Below are 18,937 nucleotides of genomic sequence, written 5' to 3'. Positions count from 1 at the left end.
TTCTGCCTGTTGTCTCTAGCACATCCCCTACCAGTTTCCCACATGCCTCACCTGTCTGCTGCAACAATGCCATTGTGTCTACCAAGACCTTGGGCTTGGAGGATCCATCTCAACAGGTGAGCTATAACAGTTTTCTAAGCATGGTCTGTGATCGTTGCAGAGGTCATTGTGCAACAAGGTGGAGGAGATGACTGTAGCCATCACTTGATAATGGTGATTCCAGTATCATCTCTCTACAGGTCTTCCCAAACCTCCTTCCCTCATTCACACTTATATGTTCCTCACCCAATCGCCTTAAATGATTGTCCTGAGTATCCCCCTGTCCTCTGTAATTTTGTGCCAACACGTCTGGTTATCCACCACATTCAGAATTTTCAGATGGAATTTGAAGACCGACCTCACCACCACCGGAGCTGCCGAACCCTCCCCCCACCAACACTCTGTCTTCTCTCCATTATCCTGAAGACTGTAAGCCCACAAAATATAAATGTAACATAATGGGCCATTTCTTGTAACTGGAAAATGAGAAACATCGACCACATTTTGTAAAATAATTTTATATACTAAGAAAGTTTTGTTCACAATACAAACATAGGCATACATTAGAGTCCACCATGTTCTTTTCTCCTGTGTAAAATGTTTTGTTTCCTGAAAAGTCAGAGAAAATGAAGGATTTTCAAAAATTCATATGTACGCCAGTGAAGAAAAAAATAAGAATCGTGCCAAATGGGGTCACGAAATGCCTTCTTTCTGTTACCGCTCATGAATTTCTGTCAATTAATGGGATTATAACTATATGGGCCCTTCAGTGACTTCTACAGTTCTGGCGGTAGAATCCTGCTTAAAACTTTGTTCCCTTAAACATCTATTATGAATGTAAAATTCATGGAATCGAAACAACCCATTGAAGCCATGGGCTTTGTCGGTGTGGTGCCCGAAATTTAATCAAACTAACCGGATCATAGACAATGTATGACACAACTAAGGGAAATCAGTAACAGCGATAACCATGTATTTTTGGTGAATAGGCTTACAAATATGCATGTAAGGTTTTCCAGAACCAGTCAAAACTTAAAGGGAATCTATCAGCAGATGTTTGCTATTTTATCTGCGAGCCTTATTCCAGGGATGTGTCACTTGCTCAGTAGCTTTCGATATACCATAATCTGTGCTTTATCAGCAGGAGATTATCACACCTGGACTAGCTGTCCTGTGCAAGCCAGTCCAGCTCCTCTATTTAACCACACCCCCACCACTGATTGGCAGAAAGATGCCAATGAGTGGTGTAGGCGGGGTTATACACAGCTCAGCATTCTGACCACTACTACATCAACAGCAATTCTATCAAAACTGCACCAAGCAACACAGTGAGTGATACATCATTGGAATCGGGGTTTCTGCCCCTACAATAGGTTGCTCTCAGATTTCACAGCAAAAACCTGCTGACAGATTCCCTTTAAGATACCTGAGGTAGGTTTTAATCCCACAAAATGAGTCATGCTGGCAAAAAATTAGAAAGCTCTGTTGAAGAACCCTAACAAGAAGTCAACCCAAATGTTTCTGAGCATTCGGCTATACAACAGAGCTTAACTTAATTCAAATATGTTAAAATTTAGACTCAATACACATTTCATACACATTATATATTGTAATTAAAGAACATTATAGTGGATGCCACAATAAGATGTTGGACTTCAATGTTTAAGGGCAGTAAAGGAAAAAAAAGATGCTTGGAGTACACATAGGGTTAGGTTTCCACATACACAATTCCTTGTTAACCTTCTTATAAGTCACATATATTCCTTCCTGTAAACGTCCCGCTTGCTTTAAACTCAATAAATATGGGATTTCAGAAGAATCAATGGCACATGATGAAAATTAACTCCATGTGATGACCGTTTACAATGATGGCAAGTGCACTTGTTGACATGTTGACACTCATCAATCCAAACTTAGGTTTTGCTTTCACCAAACCTGACCGCTAAGAACATAAAAGAGTGCCCACGAAATGTTAAAAAAATAAAAACGAGAGACAAGAACTGAACAGATGATCAGTAGATACGCATAGTAGGTATATCTTTGGTTTGACCAATTTGCTGCATGGTGTCTTCACATTGGCTTTCAGTATATGCCCAACAGCGAAATAGTTGAAGACCTAAAGCTGTTCACATCTCTTTTATTAGTTTTTTTTCGACTTTCTGAAAACAATTAAATCCATGCAGTAGTGGCATACATGAGCACATTCAATTAGGATTATTTTTAGGTCTTTTGAACTCCAAAAATGCCCCATTTTTTTTTTTATAGGGCGGTATCAGGCACTCAAATCTGACCATCCACCAAATTCATAAAATTCCAACTATTGCAAGATCCATCCTTAAAATACTGATCCACGTGACATTCTGGCTTTCTTCGGAGGTTGGGAGATGCTGGATGTGGGTTCCCATGGCACAGATAAAATCCGCTTACGGAAAAAAGTTGGCTTTTTTTTTAATACAAAAAAATATATTTTAGGCACTGAATTTGTGACACCAGTGGGAGAGTCACTATACATTTCTTTCAAATACTTTACAATAGTCCAACTGGTCGATACAAAACATAGTCAAGAATTTTTAAGAGTAGGCAAGTCTCTCAATTTGTTTTTTCATCAGGTTGATGTGCACTAATGTATTTATTGTACATGTACTTGAAAATAAAGGCAGAACTACAATTGGTCTTTTAACTCTACTCAACGAGACGTCATCGGGGGCCTGGCGGCACAACGTAGTCACATCTTGAAAAAAAAAATATACATGTTCTTGGCAAGTTGAACTGCTTAAGAGTTATTAAGTCACATTATATACGACCTTCCGTCTTCCATATAACTTCACAAGTCCATGATGGAGAGTAATGGCACACTCGCTTAGGGCAGGATGGCGCACCAAACCTCCGACACAGTAGAATTTGCTTTCCGGTACTCCCTGATAAGTTAAATATGACATTTTATTCTTTGTAGCTGGCCACACGTACGTGATCCAGATTAAAATACTGTGCAAGCCTATTATTTAAGAAAAAAATAAAAAAAAATTAGTGGGCAAAAAAAAAATAAAAATGGTGGCTATAGCTACAAAATATCGACCACGGAAAGTGCAGGAGTTACATTTCAGTGGGGTCAAAGAAGCTGGATTAAAAAATAAAAAAAAAAAATGCGTGAGGAGGAGGAGGATTGTTAAGGACCTCCTTTCCCACTCAGTCTTACACACCTTTCTCTTAAACTGGTGTCGTACCATGAACTGATGCACAATGTAAAAAATAAAAATAACATTAAAAATTAAACAAAAAAAAAAACACCTTATGACAGCTGCGTTTTTTTCTACATGGTTTCCCCAAGTTTGGAAACTGTTTCACACACAAACATATATTTATATTTATATATATAGATATTTATATATATTCCTTTTGGCTCAAAACATAACACAGAAGGTTTCTGTAAGGGTGAGGTCTTTGTGGTTTTGTGGCCCTTCCCACTCATGTCCATGCATCCACGTAAGGGTCCTATACCCATTTTTCTTAAGTCTCCTTTCCCAGGAAGTTTGAGGAGTATACAAGATGCCATAAAAATTGACAAATACAGCCAAGTCCTACATGGCTGAGTCGTGGGGAAGGGTTCTTTACGTCTCAGTCTTTGACCAGCCTGTAGATGTGATGCTGAGCTCCATGTTCACTGGTGGACACTTCAAAAACATAAGCTATGCAGAGAAGTAATTCTTGGGTGTCCCGATTTGTAACCACCTAAGTATGACAAAAAGGCAAAATGAAATGATTTGTCACATTAATTTATTAATTGACTTTCATAATTAGCTATAGATTATTTTTAATTATGGGGTCTATAATTTTTTTTTCCAGGTGGATGGAATTCCAAGACAAAGGGACCACAATATAACCCTAACAAATTTAATAATGAATTTGTTAAAGGTTATCCAATTCTGAAAGATCATTTTCAAATATCCAAATAGTTTGATGGTTTCCCTCATTCAGGATCATTAATCTAAGGTCATGAATATCAGATCAGTGGTAATCAGGATTCCTGACATTGCCAAAGACAAGCTAATTTAAAAAAGTACCGTACTTTTCATTTTATAAGACACACTGGATTATAAGACGCATCCTGAATTTAGAGAAAAAAAAAAAGAGAAAAAAAAAATGGGGTCCCGTCTTATAATCCGATGGAGTCTAACCAGCAGCGTTGGTGGAGCAGGGTCAAAGGAGACAGGGGCAGAGGTGGAGCAGCAGTTATCCCAGATGTTTGTTGTTGGCACTGTGAGACAGGAGGAGCATCCAGAAACTGTTGGCGGGCCTCTAAGAAATGGCGCCGAGAGTCAGTGTGTGCACAGATAGAGCTCCCGGTTCAATGACAAGCTGATATCTCATCTGTGCATGCGCCACCTCCTGGTGCCATTTTTCTTAAGAGCGCTGCAGAAAAATCAATGGGCCAGAGGCGGTGCGTGCATAGATTGATATCTTGAGCTGAGAGCTCAATCTGCACATGCACTGTCTCCGGGTACCATTATTTCAAATCCAAACATTTTCAGAACATTTTCAGAATGGCGGCCCCTTCCTCATCTCCCACAGCACAGCCCGCAACACAGCCTGCAGCATCTCCTGTGACCCCTCTCCACCTCCCCGGTAAGATACATTATGACTATAAAATGCACCTCTCATTTTCCTCCCAAATTTTTGGGAGGATAAGTGCATTTTGTAATCTAAAAAATATGGTAAGTAAAATTTTTATTTTTATACTTTAGGTATTGACCATCTTTTATAAAGTTATGAATCTTTTTCAAATACTCCATTAACCCTATTTTTCCACTATGCTGAAAGTGCTGGTTTAGCTGCCTAGTTCATGCTGTCTTAGTAGCTGATTTGAACTGCAGTTTTAGGAAAGATCCCTCCTCTAAGAATGAGCTTCTCTGCTCTGTAAGGAAATCGGTTAAGCAGAAGACACATTCCTCTAAGCAGAGAACACATACAGCTAACCTTTGATAGGGTCTGTAAGGAAACACCACCACCTGCTGGCTGAAGGTAATAAGAGCAGACATGAGCTAAGAGTTGGGTTTGTGATTTAGAAGGTTTAGAAGAGATGCTAGGCCAAGTGGCAGTTGCAAGCTATAAAAGCCCTGGCCAGGTCAAGAGGAGAGGAAGATCCATGACCTGATCAGAAAGGATGATTGGTGACCTAAGCTGAGAAGAAGATCTGTGACCTGAACTAAGAGGAAGATCCGTGAGCTAAGCTGAGAGGAAGATCCATGACCTGAGCTGAAAGGAAAATCCGTGACCTGACCTGAAAGGAAGAGCTGTGACCTGACTTGAATGGAAGATCCGTGACCTGACCTGAAAGGAAGATTGGTGACCTGAACTGAGAGGAAGATCCGTGACCTGAGAGGAAGATCCATGACCTGAGCGGAGAGGAAGATCCGTGACCTGAGCGGAGAGGAAGATCCGTGACCTGAGCTGAGAGGAAGATCTGTGACCTGAGCTGAGAGGAAGATCCTCGACCTAAGCTGAAAGGAAGATGCTCGACCTAAGCTGAGAGGAAGATCATCGACTTTAACTGAGAGGAAGATCCGTGGCCTAAGCTGAGAGAAAGATTGGTGACCTGAGCTGGGAGGAAGATACGTGACCTGAGCTGGGAGGAAGATACGTGACCTGAACTGAGAGGAAGATGCTCTACCTAAGCTGAGAAGATCCATGACCTAAGCTGAGAGGAAGATTGGTTACTTAAACAAATTCGAAGACCCTGACTCGCAGCAGTAGAAGAGTCGTGATCAGCACCAGTAGAAGTACCTGAATAAGACTACGCCGGTCAAGGTCCTGAGCCCTGACTTTGTGGTCAAGCTGTAGACTGCACTAGTCAAGAACTAAAGCCAGGCAGGTGCTTCCTGGGCCGAGATACAGTGGGGAGTTAAGCACTGCTTCATAGATTTGGACTTGCGGCTTAGCAAGTTACGCCTTTGACTGCGCTAAGGCCTGTATACTGTATACTACAATAACAAATAGATTGATACTGACGTTTCCTTGCTAGAGGGATCTAGAGTGCGATAATGCCAACCGTTAGTGATAAGAATAATAATGTGTCAGTAATATTGTGACTGTAGTCCATATTTGTGTCGCTGATTTCTCACTGTGAAATAATCTGTTCTACTGCAACTACTTGTGCATACTCCTGTTTCCCCTTTAAGGTATAATCGTTAAGTTGTATATAGTTTGATAAACAGTTGTTGGTTCAGTTACCACTGACTCCACATTCTCTGTGCCGTTGCATCCGATCACCTGCTTTAAAGCTCTACCCCCCAGCTCAGATGGGGAGAGTGTTTGTAAATTGTATCTGAGCATGGAGGAGGGCTGCAGAGAATGACTTTTGGTACAGATGTAGTTCAAATCAGCTACTAAGACAGCAAAAGCTAGGCAGATAAATCAGCATTTTCAGCATGGTGTGAAAGGTAGAATAACACAAAATTAGTTAAAGGAATTTATTACAAAGTAACAACTTTACCGAGGTTGATCGATAATTAAGAAAAAAAGTTTAGTTATTCTTAATGGAAATCTGTCACCAGGACTTTTGCTATGTAATCTGAGAGCAGCAGAATGTAAAGACAGAAACCTTGATTTCAGTAATGGGTCCCTTTCTGTTTTGCACTTTGATAAAATCACTGCAGATCTAACAGAGCTCAGAATGCTGAGCTGTGTATAACCCCGTCCACACCACTGATTGGCGGCTATCTGTGTACACTGTACATTGACAGAAAGCTGATAATCAGTTTTGGGAGTGGGATTACACAAACAGGCATGATAAAATTAGTCCTGTATTGATAACTTGCTGCTGATAAAACACAGCTCAGTAAGTGACACGTCACTGGGAAAAAAAAACTGCTGACAGATTCCTTAAAGAACATTCACTTTATTGTTTTCATGCAAAATGGCACTGCAACGCAACCCATTTTCTTGAAAAGGGCTGATCTGAAGAGGACTGTAGGACCAGATATAGTCACTGCCAAATTACTGGGCTGTGGTGGGAGAATAATTGGTATTTCATCCCCATCCATCAGCTGACTGATGGAGTGTCAGAAATCAGACCCTCATCAATCTGATAATGATAGCCAATTTCAAGAATAGGTAACCAATATCAAGATCCTCAAAATAACACTTTAAGAAAATGCTCCACGTCTTATTCCCCTTTTTACCTGTAGTATAGTGAAGTTTTCTAACACACTATTCATCATGTACTTTTCAGGAAGCTGCTTCAATTTGTGGATGAAGTTGATAAGATATTCACACATCGGCGAACGATGGATGCGATAAAGGAAACGACCATTTTCAAACCGGGCGTATTCTGTCTGTAAACCAAAGAGAACAGATAGACCACAAATTATCCAAGATGAAAGACATTCTAAATGGGCGCTAGTAATGATCTCATTACTGTGGGATGTTACAACATTCATTACATTTTAATACAATTCTTCTTTGGAGTATGGTGGACATGGTTTAAGCCCAAATTACCCAGTTAAATGTAGCGATGTCCCTGCAAGGAAGCCTTTCTCCCCACTGCGCTGTGGCAGTCCACGTGTGCGCCTGATTGCTCCTTCTGCCAGGGTCTTATATACAGCTCAGGTCTCCCGGAAGTGTGCTTAGGGCATGCGCGTGTGCAGCGGCGCTGCTCTTAAAGGACGGCATACTATTTCCAGTGCCTATGGTTGAGAGGCACTATGTATTTAAGGCACCCTCCCATTAGGGGAGGTGCCTGTGCAACATCCTTAGTTTGGCTACCAGTCTGCTAGCTAGTTGTTAGGTCCCTTTTCTCTTTGTCAGTCCCCCTGTACCTGCCTTCTCATGCCTATGTGTCCCTCTCATGCCAATCTTATCAGTCCATATCCACCTGCATGTTTGTCTCAGCCATCTCGCCTGTACCTGTCTGCATCTATGCCTATACCTGAGTCCGTCTCCTCCTCTGGGGATAAGCTGCCACAGTCCCAGTCACTACCCTGGGAGTGGTACCTGGCGTCCATCTCGTTGTAGGTGCTTAGTTAAGCTTGGGGCCCCCCCTGTGGTCCAGTGGGTCTACTACTCCAGCTCACTGCCTCTACACATGCTGTAAGCATTACACAACACATGCTGCACATAGGTGTGCACTCCGTACACAAACCACATAGAAGTACCACTAACACTCACCTCTACTTTCTCCACTACTTGTTTCCCAAAGGAGCACACTTTTGAGGAACAAGTGATGGTCATGTTCTCTGGGCTTTCATACTGGCTACTGACACCGTAGAAGACACCTGGCTCATCCTGAATGCTAGTATTGAGGTCAGCCTGTCCAAAAACAAATTCATAGTCAACATATGATACAGCAACATTAAAGGCAAATTTTCTAATAAAAGATGTGCCAAACTCTCAATAAATCCAACTAATGCAAATTTAGAGCATACCTCTATCATCAATCTGGGGCTACCCTTTTTATTTAATAAAATAGTGGGCAGGCCCAGATTGAAAGAAGTTGCCCTAGTATTCCCCAAAATAGCCCAACATTTTAGCAAAGTCATAGCTGAATTTCTGGGTTGTGGGTTACCGGCCTGCAGAGTAGGAACCCACAATGCCCCGGAGCAGCGAATCTCTTTCCTTCCATCAATCTAGAGCTACCATGTTCCTTTTTAAGATTATACCAAGCGGTAACTTTAATAGAGCGGTAACAGTTTAAGAATGTATACTACAGGCATTAATTAGTGGAAAATATAGGATCTGGCGAGATCTTGCTCTTTCACTACAAGAGCAGCCTCAGAGGCTCGAGGGATCCAGCTCTGCATGCCGAGAGTCCACGACTCAGAAGTTCAGGCCCAACTTTGCTTTGCGAGACAATAGGGCTACTTCTCCGAGGATTTGTTTGTCTGAATTACCTAGATTGGTATTAGGCACGTCTTAAAGAGAATCTGTCACCTCTGAATTGCAAATATAGGGTTAGTATTCAGGTAAATAGCATTACAATGCTGTATGGGCGCCATTCTGAAAGCGTGGCAATCAGGAAAAATTAAACTAACTTATTTCCTCCTGCTTTCAGTCATGGGGGTGTGCACAGAGTGGGTATAGATAGTCATAGCTCACTATAGTATGAGCGGAGTCTGTAAGCATGCCCTAGTATTTTGATTGACAGCTCACTCTGTGCAAAGGCACTGCAAGCCTGGCTGTCAAAGTAACAATGCGAGCAATGACTGTAGCCATTCTGTACATGCCTCCATGACTGAAAGCCGGCGGCTCCCAGGAGGAAATAAGTTCTTTTTTTTCCCCTGTAACCACACTCTCAGTAAGGCAGCCTGGTGGTGGTTTAATGCTACTTGCCATCAGATTAACCCCCATATCTGCAGGTAAATAGCATTTTCCAAAGGTGACAAGTTACCTGTAGATATTTGCACCCAAAAAAATACTTTTTTAAAAGTGCCTGGATAAATAAAGTCCTAAAATTTGCTAAATGCACGACAACTATGGTGCAAAAAAAAATGTGTCTAAAATGCTTTAAAAAAATCTTAGCAGACAGCGGCAACCATTGTGATACACTTCATTAATCTTCCATGTGTCCCTTTACACCATTTTCATCTTAAGTCAATAAACATAAAAATATTTATGAATATCACATATAGATTTTTTTTTAATTGAAACATAAAAGAATTTGCAAAAAGTGCAAAAAATGTGGCTATAAATTCTTTTGCTAATCTTACCCAGAACTTCACCAAAAAGAAGGCATTCGGCGGACCCTTCTCGTAAAGTTCTTTTAGTCCTCCCTTCTTCTCTGGAAACTTGTCGTAGATTTGACGTACATCCACCGACTCCAGTAACGCATCACTATAGGAGGGGTTCGACTGGCTGATGTGTACGTACAGATGTTTGTTATACTGTTAGGAGAAATCAAGGATACAACGTGGAGTTACGAAAAGTCATCATCTGGTAGACGAGGAAGCAAAATTTCCGGCGATGAAGAGGACCCTTCCTGTCATGATTCATGCATGGCTCTGCTGTTCCTGAACCGGTGCATGTATCCTGCCTTAGGGGTTTAGGCCTGTTCCAGGGGTTGTGCCGCCATATCTTGGTGCTGCTACCTCCGGGACGCCGCCAGTGATAGTTCCTGCTCTACTGTGTGCACTGTTCCTGAGAGAAGTTCTCTGTTTCTTGTCCTGCTACCTGGTAAGGTTCGTTCTGACCTCAATCCCTTTTGTCCAACCTAACCTCCTTCCCTCCTCCCCGACCTGACCTTACCTCTGTCCCGGCGACCTGAACCCTGTCCCCCCGACCTGACCTGACCTCCATTTCCCCGGCCTGTCCTGACCTCCATCCTTCCTTCCCGACCCTACCTCCATTCTTTCCTGTGCTCAGGACTCCGGTCCTGTTCCATGTCCTCTACTCCCTCCCCTTTGCTTAGTTGCTCTCTCGGTATCCGACCTCGGCTCTGTTCTTTGACTTTGGCTTGTTTTCTCCTCGGTACAGACATGACATCTCGGCATAGACCTTGACTGATTGACTATCCCTGCTCTTGTGTTAGCGATTTCTACTGGGCTTCTGTCTAACTACACTCAGAAGTTCTCTTACCAGTCCCAGTGCCCCCTAGTGGTAGCTTGACATTTCTGATTTATTTTTCCATTAAAATTGTCATGCAAACAGAAATCCACCATGGGGAAATGAAAACCCCGACACGTTCCGGCTAGGCATTATATGGGCTTATGATCATTATCTGGTACACACAAATTATTAATCAGGTTTTGGCTTATACTGTGCCACTAAAATGTCATGACGAACGTAATTTACCTCCAAAATTTTCAAGTATTGAAATTCGGAGGGCAATGAGAAAAGCCATAATCTCCAAATCAAACAGACTAAACCCCATTGATTGTGGGGAACAGGAGGAATTAACATAAATTTAGATTTCAGAGCCATAAATATCTGACAAATTTTAAGAGGCGTCCTTGTATCACTCTGGTTCGTTGTCTTCACAAAGCCAGTCTTAGTACTGGCCGATCTTCTATTTTTATGGGTTCTGTCCACCATCGTCTCTTATACTTACTGCATCAGGTTCTCCTTGTTGTTCCATAAAAGCCATAAATTCAACAAGGCGCAGTTTCGGCGTCCCGATAGAGCGACCCTGCCATGCGGGACCTGTTGGGGAGAGGCTGGCGGGACTTACACTGTAACCTAAAAAGTAGTGAAAAGGAGTTAAAACATATATATCCCTCACTATAGACTAAAAAGTATACTTGAATCTACGACATAGCAGCTTGGGCTTATGTCTATATTATTCCAAGTCAATAATGCTCTGAAATGTATAAAAACTGAATCATTACCTCGTTTATCAGGTACAATAACCTGTAGCCTGCCCACAGATTTGCACAGCAGGATCATCAAATATGAATCTATATTTTAAAGGGAATTGGTTGGTAAGATAACCCCCCTAAACCAGGTATATGAACATGCAGGATTTCAAAATGCAAATCCATTGACACCTTTATATCTTCTATCTGTTGCTGCATTCCTGAGTAATTAGTGTTTTCATTCATATACAATTGAGGCATTAAGTGATCCGGGCATGACAGAGGACTAAAAGAGGTTGGCCACTACTTTAACACTTTTAGGATAGGTCATCAATGTCAGATTGGTTAGGGTCTGACACCCCGCACCCCCACCAATCAGCTGTTCTCGGTGGTGGTAGCAAATGGCAGGAAATGCTCAACTTCAGAGCTACCCCGTCTTTTGATAGCGGCTGCAGCCGGGTACTGCTCATCTGCTCCTCTTGATTTGAATGGGAAGAGGATGTGCAGTATCTAGTCAGTTGACGGGGCAGCTCCGGAACTGAGCATTTCCATCGGCATGCTGCCATCCCAACACCAAGACCAGTCAACTGATAGTGGCCGGGACTGGATACTGCACATCTCCCTCCCATTCAAATAAATAGGAGGCGGATGAGCAGAACCTGGCTGAGGCCATTATCAGAAGACGGGACAGCTCCGGAGCTGAGCATTTCCGGCTGCATGCTGCCGTTACCGGTAACAGCTGATTGGATGGGGTGCAGGGTGTTGGGCCCCGGCCGATCAGACATTGATGACCAATCCTAAGGACCAGTTATAAATGTTAAAGGAGTGGCCAAGCTCTTTTAACTTGTCTCTGTCTTCCAAGGTTGTTTTACCGCCCAGTACAAGCTTGTATGATAGCTCACGGTCTGATTTCCGTTTCTGGCGCGTGACATCACCCAAGCTAAAGAGACTGGTGCTGGGCAGGGAATCAACTTTGGAAGGCAGAGGCCCGGGAAGTGCTAGGTCACTCCTACAGCACTTAACACCTAATTTATATATGAGCGAAAATACAAATTAATTGGGAATGCAACAACAGATAGAGGATATAAAGGTGTCGATGACTTTACATTTTAAAGATCTGCATATACTCAAATGCAATTTATGGGGGTGGTTGATCTTAACAGAATCCCTTAAAGCTTCACTGTAAAAATGAAAAAACAACTGAAACTATGGCACATCTGATAGGTGTGTCATTAAGCCACCGGTGAAGGAGGGTTGTATAGCTTGACCTGTTTAGTTAATTGATTTTTGATGAAAAATAGAGTAATGAAAAATTCTAATTGCAGCAAAATTAAAAAATATAGCTAAATTATATTATTTGAGCTTATGATTATGGCCAAACATTGTGCAACCAAAAAGTTGCCATGCATCAACGTATAAAATGCAAAATAAATGGAGGAAAAATATATAAAAGCAAATAAAAATACAAAATTATGTATTGTAAAAAAAAACAAAAAAGAACATTAAACAAAGTAATGCACATAAAATATAAAAAAGCGTATGAAAGTGAATGGTACCTGGTACAGGAGGAGGGGGGGCAGCAGGCTGCAGGGGATATGGAGGCTGGGAAAACGGCTTAACACTAAAGAAAATAATACAAATGGTAAAATAAACATGACTGTATGAAGACGCTGGAAACCAATTCACCTTTGACTCCTTTCTCCATGAAGCAGTTCATGTGAAAAAAAGGACAAGAGGTGAACATGAGATTATGAAGAGATAGGCAATATGGCAACCATAAAAATGGTGTCTCCGCATGCGGACGATGCCGGCACACCCTTTTTATGGGAGCAGGACATTGGGAAATGCCCCAGGCGTGATATCAGCCAATGGGGAACTGGCAGACAGGTCATGAGTCCCCTCGTTCTGTAGCTAAATTCATAACTGTCACAATGAGAGCATTGGCGTCTGCCTACGACGCTCCCAGGCAAAGTTATGGCCAATATCCCCTTTGCTGGATAATTCTGATCCATGCAGGGGGAGTGGCAGTGCTTCCCTGTGAGGTCACTAAGGTAGGAGGGGACCTGGATTTGCCCAGGTTGATAACCCTACTTCGGCCATTTTCCAGTGTTCTTTCGCTGGGGGCACGTGTAGGAAACATCTGTGGGAGTTCCTGGAAACCTGGTCTACAGCGCCCCCCTGTGGCCAGACGCAACAAGGTAACTGCTGGAACTGTGTATGCCTGTTTGTAACCCATGCTTTGATTGTAACTGTACTCTGACATATGTATATTCTGTAGATTCCCTATTGTATATATTGTAGTTCTAGTGTGCTTTAGGCTGATTAAATTATATAATTAATCTTGGGCTGTTCTGTTATCTCGATCTTGAATCCCACGTCTGTGTGTTCGGCTAATAGTTACCGTAAATCGGTTGGTGGCAGCGAGTTGTGCCAAGGATTATTGTGGGGAGGCCAGTGAGATTCAGGGAGGTTTTATATATTCCGCCCGCGGAGGTCGGGGGAATATATACCCTACTCTCACCGGGGACCCTTCAATAATCGGCATAAGTAGTATAGCGGCCTCCTTGCTTATTGTCGGGCAATTCCATAATTGGCCTGACTATAAGAGGGGCGCTAGAGAGCGCGTCACGTGCTCTGTCTGTCGGTCGGGAGGTATAAAGGAGGGGTGACCCCCACTTGTTACCCCCCGATTGTGACGTACTGGTAGCCAGCGCGGGGGATTTCTGAGTGACCCCCCTTGGCCTCTCACAGCTCTCATCCTCTGAGACACATGAAGATGGTAACACCCTTGACCTGGTCTTTATCCGCCTCTGCTCAATCTCTCACTTTGACAACTCACCTCTTCCCCTCTCTGACCACAACATCCTCTCCTTCAAGCTCACAAACCCTCGTCCGCCCCAGCACACTCCCACCAATCACACATTCAGAAACCTACAGGCCATCGATTCTCAGACACTTTCAGACTCTTTACACACATCACTGTCCCCTATATCCTCACTTTCCTGTCCTGATCTGGCTGTAAAGCACTACAATGACACACTCAGGACTACGCTAGACCAAGTAGCGCCCCTCACCCTCAGAAAGACCAAACACAGAGTAAAACAGCCCTGGCTCACATCACAAACTCGATTTCTCCAGCGATGCTCCAGGAGCGCCGAACGCCTATGGAGGAAAACCCGCACACCAGAAAACTTCATCCACTACAAGTTCATGTTAAGGACCTATAACTATTCCCTTCACCTCGCCAAACAGACCTACTTCACCAACCTTGTTTCCTCACTTGCCAACAATCCAAAAAAACTCTTTGACACCTTTCACTCCCTCCTCAGTCCCAAAGTACAGACCCCTGTCACAGCCCTTCATGCTGATGACCTGGCCTCGTATTTCACAGAGAAAATAGAAAACATCCGCCAAGAGATCAGCTCCCAGCCACCAAGCCCTGTGAATCCCATCCCTCCCCATATTCCATCCAGCTCACTTTCCACATTTGACCCAGTCACAGAGGAGGAAGTCTCCAGGCTCCTATCCTCCTCTCGTCCTACAACTTGCCCTACTGATCCCTTCCCCACACCTCTACTCCAGTCCCTCTCTCCGGTTGTCGCCACTCACCTAACTAAAATCTTCAATCTCTCTCTCTCTTCGGGTATCTTCCCCTCCTCCCTCAAACACTCTATCATTACTCCATTATTAAAAAAACCTTCTCTTGATCCGTCCTGCACAAGCAACTACAGACCAGTCTCCAATCTCTCCTTCATCTCTAAACTCTTGGAGCGCCTGGTCTACTCTCGCCTCACCCGCTACCTCTCCTCTCACTCTCTTCTAGATCCTTTACAGTCTGGCTTCCGCCCTTTACACTCAACAGAAACTGCCCTTGTCAAAGTGACCAATGACCTATTGACAGCAAAACGTAACGGTGACCACTCTCTGCTTATTCTTCTTGACCTTTCTGCTGCCTTTGACACTGTTGACCACCATCTCCTTCTCTCTATGCTCCACTCTATCGGCCTAAAGGACACTGTTCTTTCCTGGTTCTCTTCCTATCTTTCTGGCCGCTCATTCAGTGTATCATTTGCTGGCTCCACATCTTCTCCTCTTCCTCTCACTGTTGGGGTCCCTCAAGGCTCAGTCCTTGGCCCTCTTCTTTTCTCCCTCTACACTGCCCCAATTGGTCAGACCATCAGCAGATTTGGCTTTCAGTACCATCTTTATGCTGATGACACACAGCTATACACCTCCTCCCCTGAGCTCACCCCCGCTGTACTACAGAACACCAGTGACTGCCTGACTGCAGTTTGCAATGTCATGTCTGCTCTCTATCTGAAACTTAACCTTTCCAAAACTGAACTTCTTCTTTTCCCTCCATCTTCCAACTTTCCTCAACCTGACATCTCCCTCTCTGTGTGTGGCACAACGATAAGTCCTAGGCCGCAAGCCCGCTGCCTGGGGGTTATACTTGACACTGATCTTTCCTTCACCTCCCACATACAATCTCTTGCCCGCACCTGCCGCTTGCACCTCAAGAACATCTCTAGAATCCGCCCCTTTCTCACAATGGAAACGACAAAAACCCTCACCGTGGCCCTGATCCACTCTCGCTTGGACTACTGTAACTCTCTATTAATTGGTCTCCCCCTAACTAGACTCTCTCCTCTACAGTCAATCCTTAATGCAGCAGCCCGGGTCACCTATCTGGCTAACCGCTACTCGGATGCCTCTGCTCTGTGCCAGTCATTGCACTGGCTGCCCATATATCATAGGATCCAATTCAAACTGCTTGTTCTCACCCACAAAGCTCTCCACAGTGCAGCACCCCCCTACATCTCCACCCTCCTCTCTGTCTATCAGTCCACCCGTTCTCTACGCTCTGCAAGCGACTTTCGACTAACATCCACACTAATTCGAACCTCCCACTCCCGGATCCAAGACTTCTTCCGAGCTGCACCAACCCTCTGGAACGCTCTACCCCAAGAAGTTAGGACAAATCACAACTTACTCAGCTTCAGACGCACCCTAAAGACGCATCTTTTTAGGGCGGCCTATCACACTCCCTAATCAGATTCGATTCACATAGTCCCTCTACAACCTCTCACAACATAGCTCCACATCAAACTCCATGGCACCCAAAGGCATCTCAAGGCTCGGGCCCACTGGTCCAGGAAACCATTATCCAGCCCCATTTCCGTGAGATGGTTGGATTGTCATTGTAAATAAGCACTTGAACCTTGCCTCTCCCCCCATCTCATTGTAGATTGTAAGCTCTCACGAGCAGGGTTGTATTTTTTTTCTCCCCTCTAAATATTGTATTTCTATAACTGTTACTTGTTTGTATATGATCCTCCTGAATTGTAAAGCGCTACGGAATATGTTGGCGCTATAGAAATAAAGATTATTATTATTATTATTATAGGCCAGCTACATGACCGTGTACATCCGGCAAGTCAAGAAGTGACATATGGTGTCAAGTTATAAAGAAATGCTATAAAGGTTACTAGATATGGTCATAAAAAAGGCTCCAAGGACACATCTGCAACTCAGAAAGAGGATGGTGGTGGAGAGGGTTGCGAAAGGCAAAGTCTACGCATTGCTTGGCAACTTGCTTGTCCTTTATATGGGCCAACAATGAGCTTGATAGAGAGAAGGTAAAGAGAAAATTCCGAAACGAGGAACACTTACTCCTGTGTAGGCCGGGGCGGGCCAGCTCCTCCAGGCCAGAACTGGAAAAAGTCTGGAGACTGGAAAATACAAACAATGAAAAAAAAAATGTAAAATCTTTTTCCCAATCACATGTGATACATTTATGCCCTCAGATTCTCACTATCGGCATAAAGATTGTATGGTCTCTATGCACCATACTTTGTGTAAGGTAAGAATGTCTTTTCCCATTCATCCTTGCTCTTCCCAACTCAACCTTGCTGTTCCCCACTCATCTTCGCACTTCCCCACACATTCTTGCCCTTTTCCAACTGATCCATGCACTTCTCTACTCAATGGATCCTTCCCTACTTGCAGTAGGCACTAAGTTCATATTTGCACTTCTCCACTCATTTTTGTACTTTCACATTCAGTCTTGCACTTCCCCATTGAACCTTCCCCTTCCCCACTTATTATTGCACTTCCCTACTCACCCTTGCACTTTTCCAACTGATTCATGCACTTCTCCACTCATCCTTGTTTTTCTCTACTCATCCTTGCTCTTCCACACTCATCCTTGCTCTTCCACACTCATCCTTGCTCTTCCACACTCATCCTTGCTCTTCCACACTCATCCTTGCTCTTCCCCACTCATCCTTGCACTTTTCCAACTGATCCATGCACTTCTCCACTTAACCTTGCACTTCCCCACTCATTATTGCACTTCCCCACTCATTATTGCTCTTCCCACTCATCCTTGCTTTTACCCACTCATCCTTGTTTTTCCCTTCTCATTCTTACTCTCCCCCACTCATCCTTGCTCTTCCCCACTCATCCTTGCTCTTCCCCACTCATCCTTGCTCTTCCCCACTCATCCTTGCTCTTCCCCACTCATCCTTGCTCTTCCCCACTCATCCTTGCTCTTCCCCACTCATCCTTGCTCTTCCCCACTCATCCTTGCTCTTCCCCACTCATCCTTGCTCTTCCCCACTCATCCTTGCTCTTCCCCACTCATGCTTGCTCTTCCCCACTCATGCTTGCTCTTCCCCACTCATCCTTGCTCTTCTCCACTCATCCTTGGTCTTCCCCACTCATCCTTGGTCTTCCCCACTCATCCTTGCTCTTCCCCACTCATCCTTGCTCTTCCCCACTCATTCTTGCTCTTCCTCACTCATCCTTGCTCTTCCCCACTCATCCTTGCTCTTCCCCACTCATCCTTGCTCTTCCCCACTCATTCTTGCTCTTCCTCACTCATCCTTGCTCTTCCTCACTCATCCTTGAAATAGTTCCATGGGAATCTTTGTAGATATAATTGATAATTATAACCACAGGATATATCATAAATTAAGTCAAATAGATTATTTACAACTCAGTCCATAACAAATAGACCATAGAGACCAGTCCTTCGCTCTAAAATCAGCTCCACATGCAATTGTCTTTAGTGTCAGAGTCTGGGTCTACCGAAAAAAATTCCCTGGTAATTGGGAGGATGATTCCTCTCTTGACGGCCATTTACGTTTGGCTTCATATAGCCCTGTCTGCCTATCCTGCATAAGTTAAATATTTTTGTCATTAATATTTGGAGAGGTCAAATACTTATTAGAGGATTTGGTTCACAGAGTAGGGATAGGGGGCATAGTCTTTCATAACCACTTCTGTGATGGTTTCTCCACGCACGGCAAAGTACACGATAATGTGGAGAAGTTGTCCAACAAATAGGGTAAATGTATGAAAATTACGGTAAGTGGAGGTCATAGCTTATATTTTGTAATTTATTAAAATTTCCACCTCCCTTATCCATAGCACTGAGATCAGAAACCAAAATTTGGCAGAATATATTAGAAAATATAAGTGGTACACATAACTGAATATTTCCTATAAAGAGGACCATCTGCCATAAATTTGGAACTTTTTTACCGGGTGTAAATTTTGCTGTTCTCCTGAATCTAGGTATATTTTTTTTTGCTCCTGCGTCTCTCCGGTTA

The 18,937-nt window shown here is 43.5% G+C and overlaps 1 protein-coding gene across 4 annotated transcripts in view; it reads right to left on the bottom strand.

The window, feature by feature from the left end:
- Positions 1 to 537: 537 nt before the first annotated feature.
- TEAD2 (TEA domain transcription factor 2) overlaps positions 538 to 18,937 on the bottom strand; it is a 129,847-nt gene continuing 111,447 nt past the window's right edge. For all 4 annotated transcript variants that reach the window (XM_075328783.1, XM_075328785.1, XM_075328786.1 and 1 more), the window contains 7 exons: positions 16,995 to 17,053; positions 12,878 to 12,942; positions 11,078 to 11,205; positions 9,741 to 9,914; positions 8,203 to 8,343; positions 7,218 to 7,370; positions 538 to 3,768 (listed from right to left, as the gene is read on the bottom strand). In XM_075328783.1, the coding sequence (XP_075184898.1) occupies positions 3,655 to 3,768; positions 7,218 to 7,370; positions 8,203 to 8,343; positions 9,741 to 9,914; positions 11,078 to 11,205; positions 12,878 to 12,942; positions 16,995 to 17,053 (834 nt within the window). In that variant the 3' untranslated portion in view covers positions 538 to 3,654. The remainder of the gene's footprint in view (positions 3,769 to 7,217; positions 7,371 to 8,202; positions 8,344 to 9,740; positions 9,915 to 11,077; positions 11,206 to 12,877; positions 12,943 to 16,994; positions 17,054 to 18,937) is intronic.

Source organism: Anomaloglossus baeobatrachus, chromosome 11 (genome assembly GCF_048569485.1).
Source record: "Anomaloglossus baeobatrachus isolate aAnoBae1 chromosome 11, aAnoBae1.hap1, whole genome shotgun sequence".
Classification (NCBI taxonomy): domain Eukaryota; kingdom Metazoa; phylum Chordata; class Amphibia; order Anura; family Aromobatidae; genus Anomaloglossus; species Anomaloglossus baeobatrachus.
This window is presented reverse-complemented; position numbering and strand designations above follow the sequence as displayed.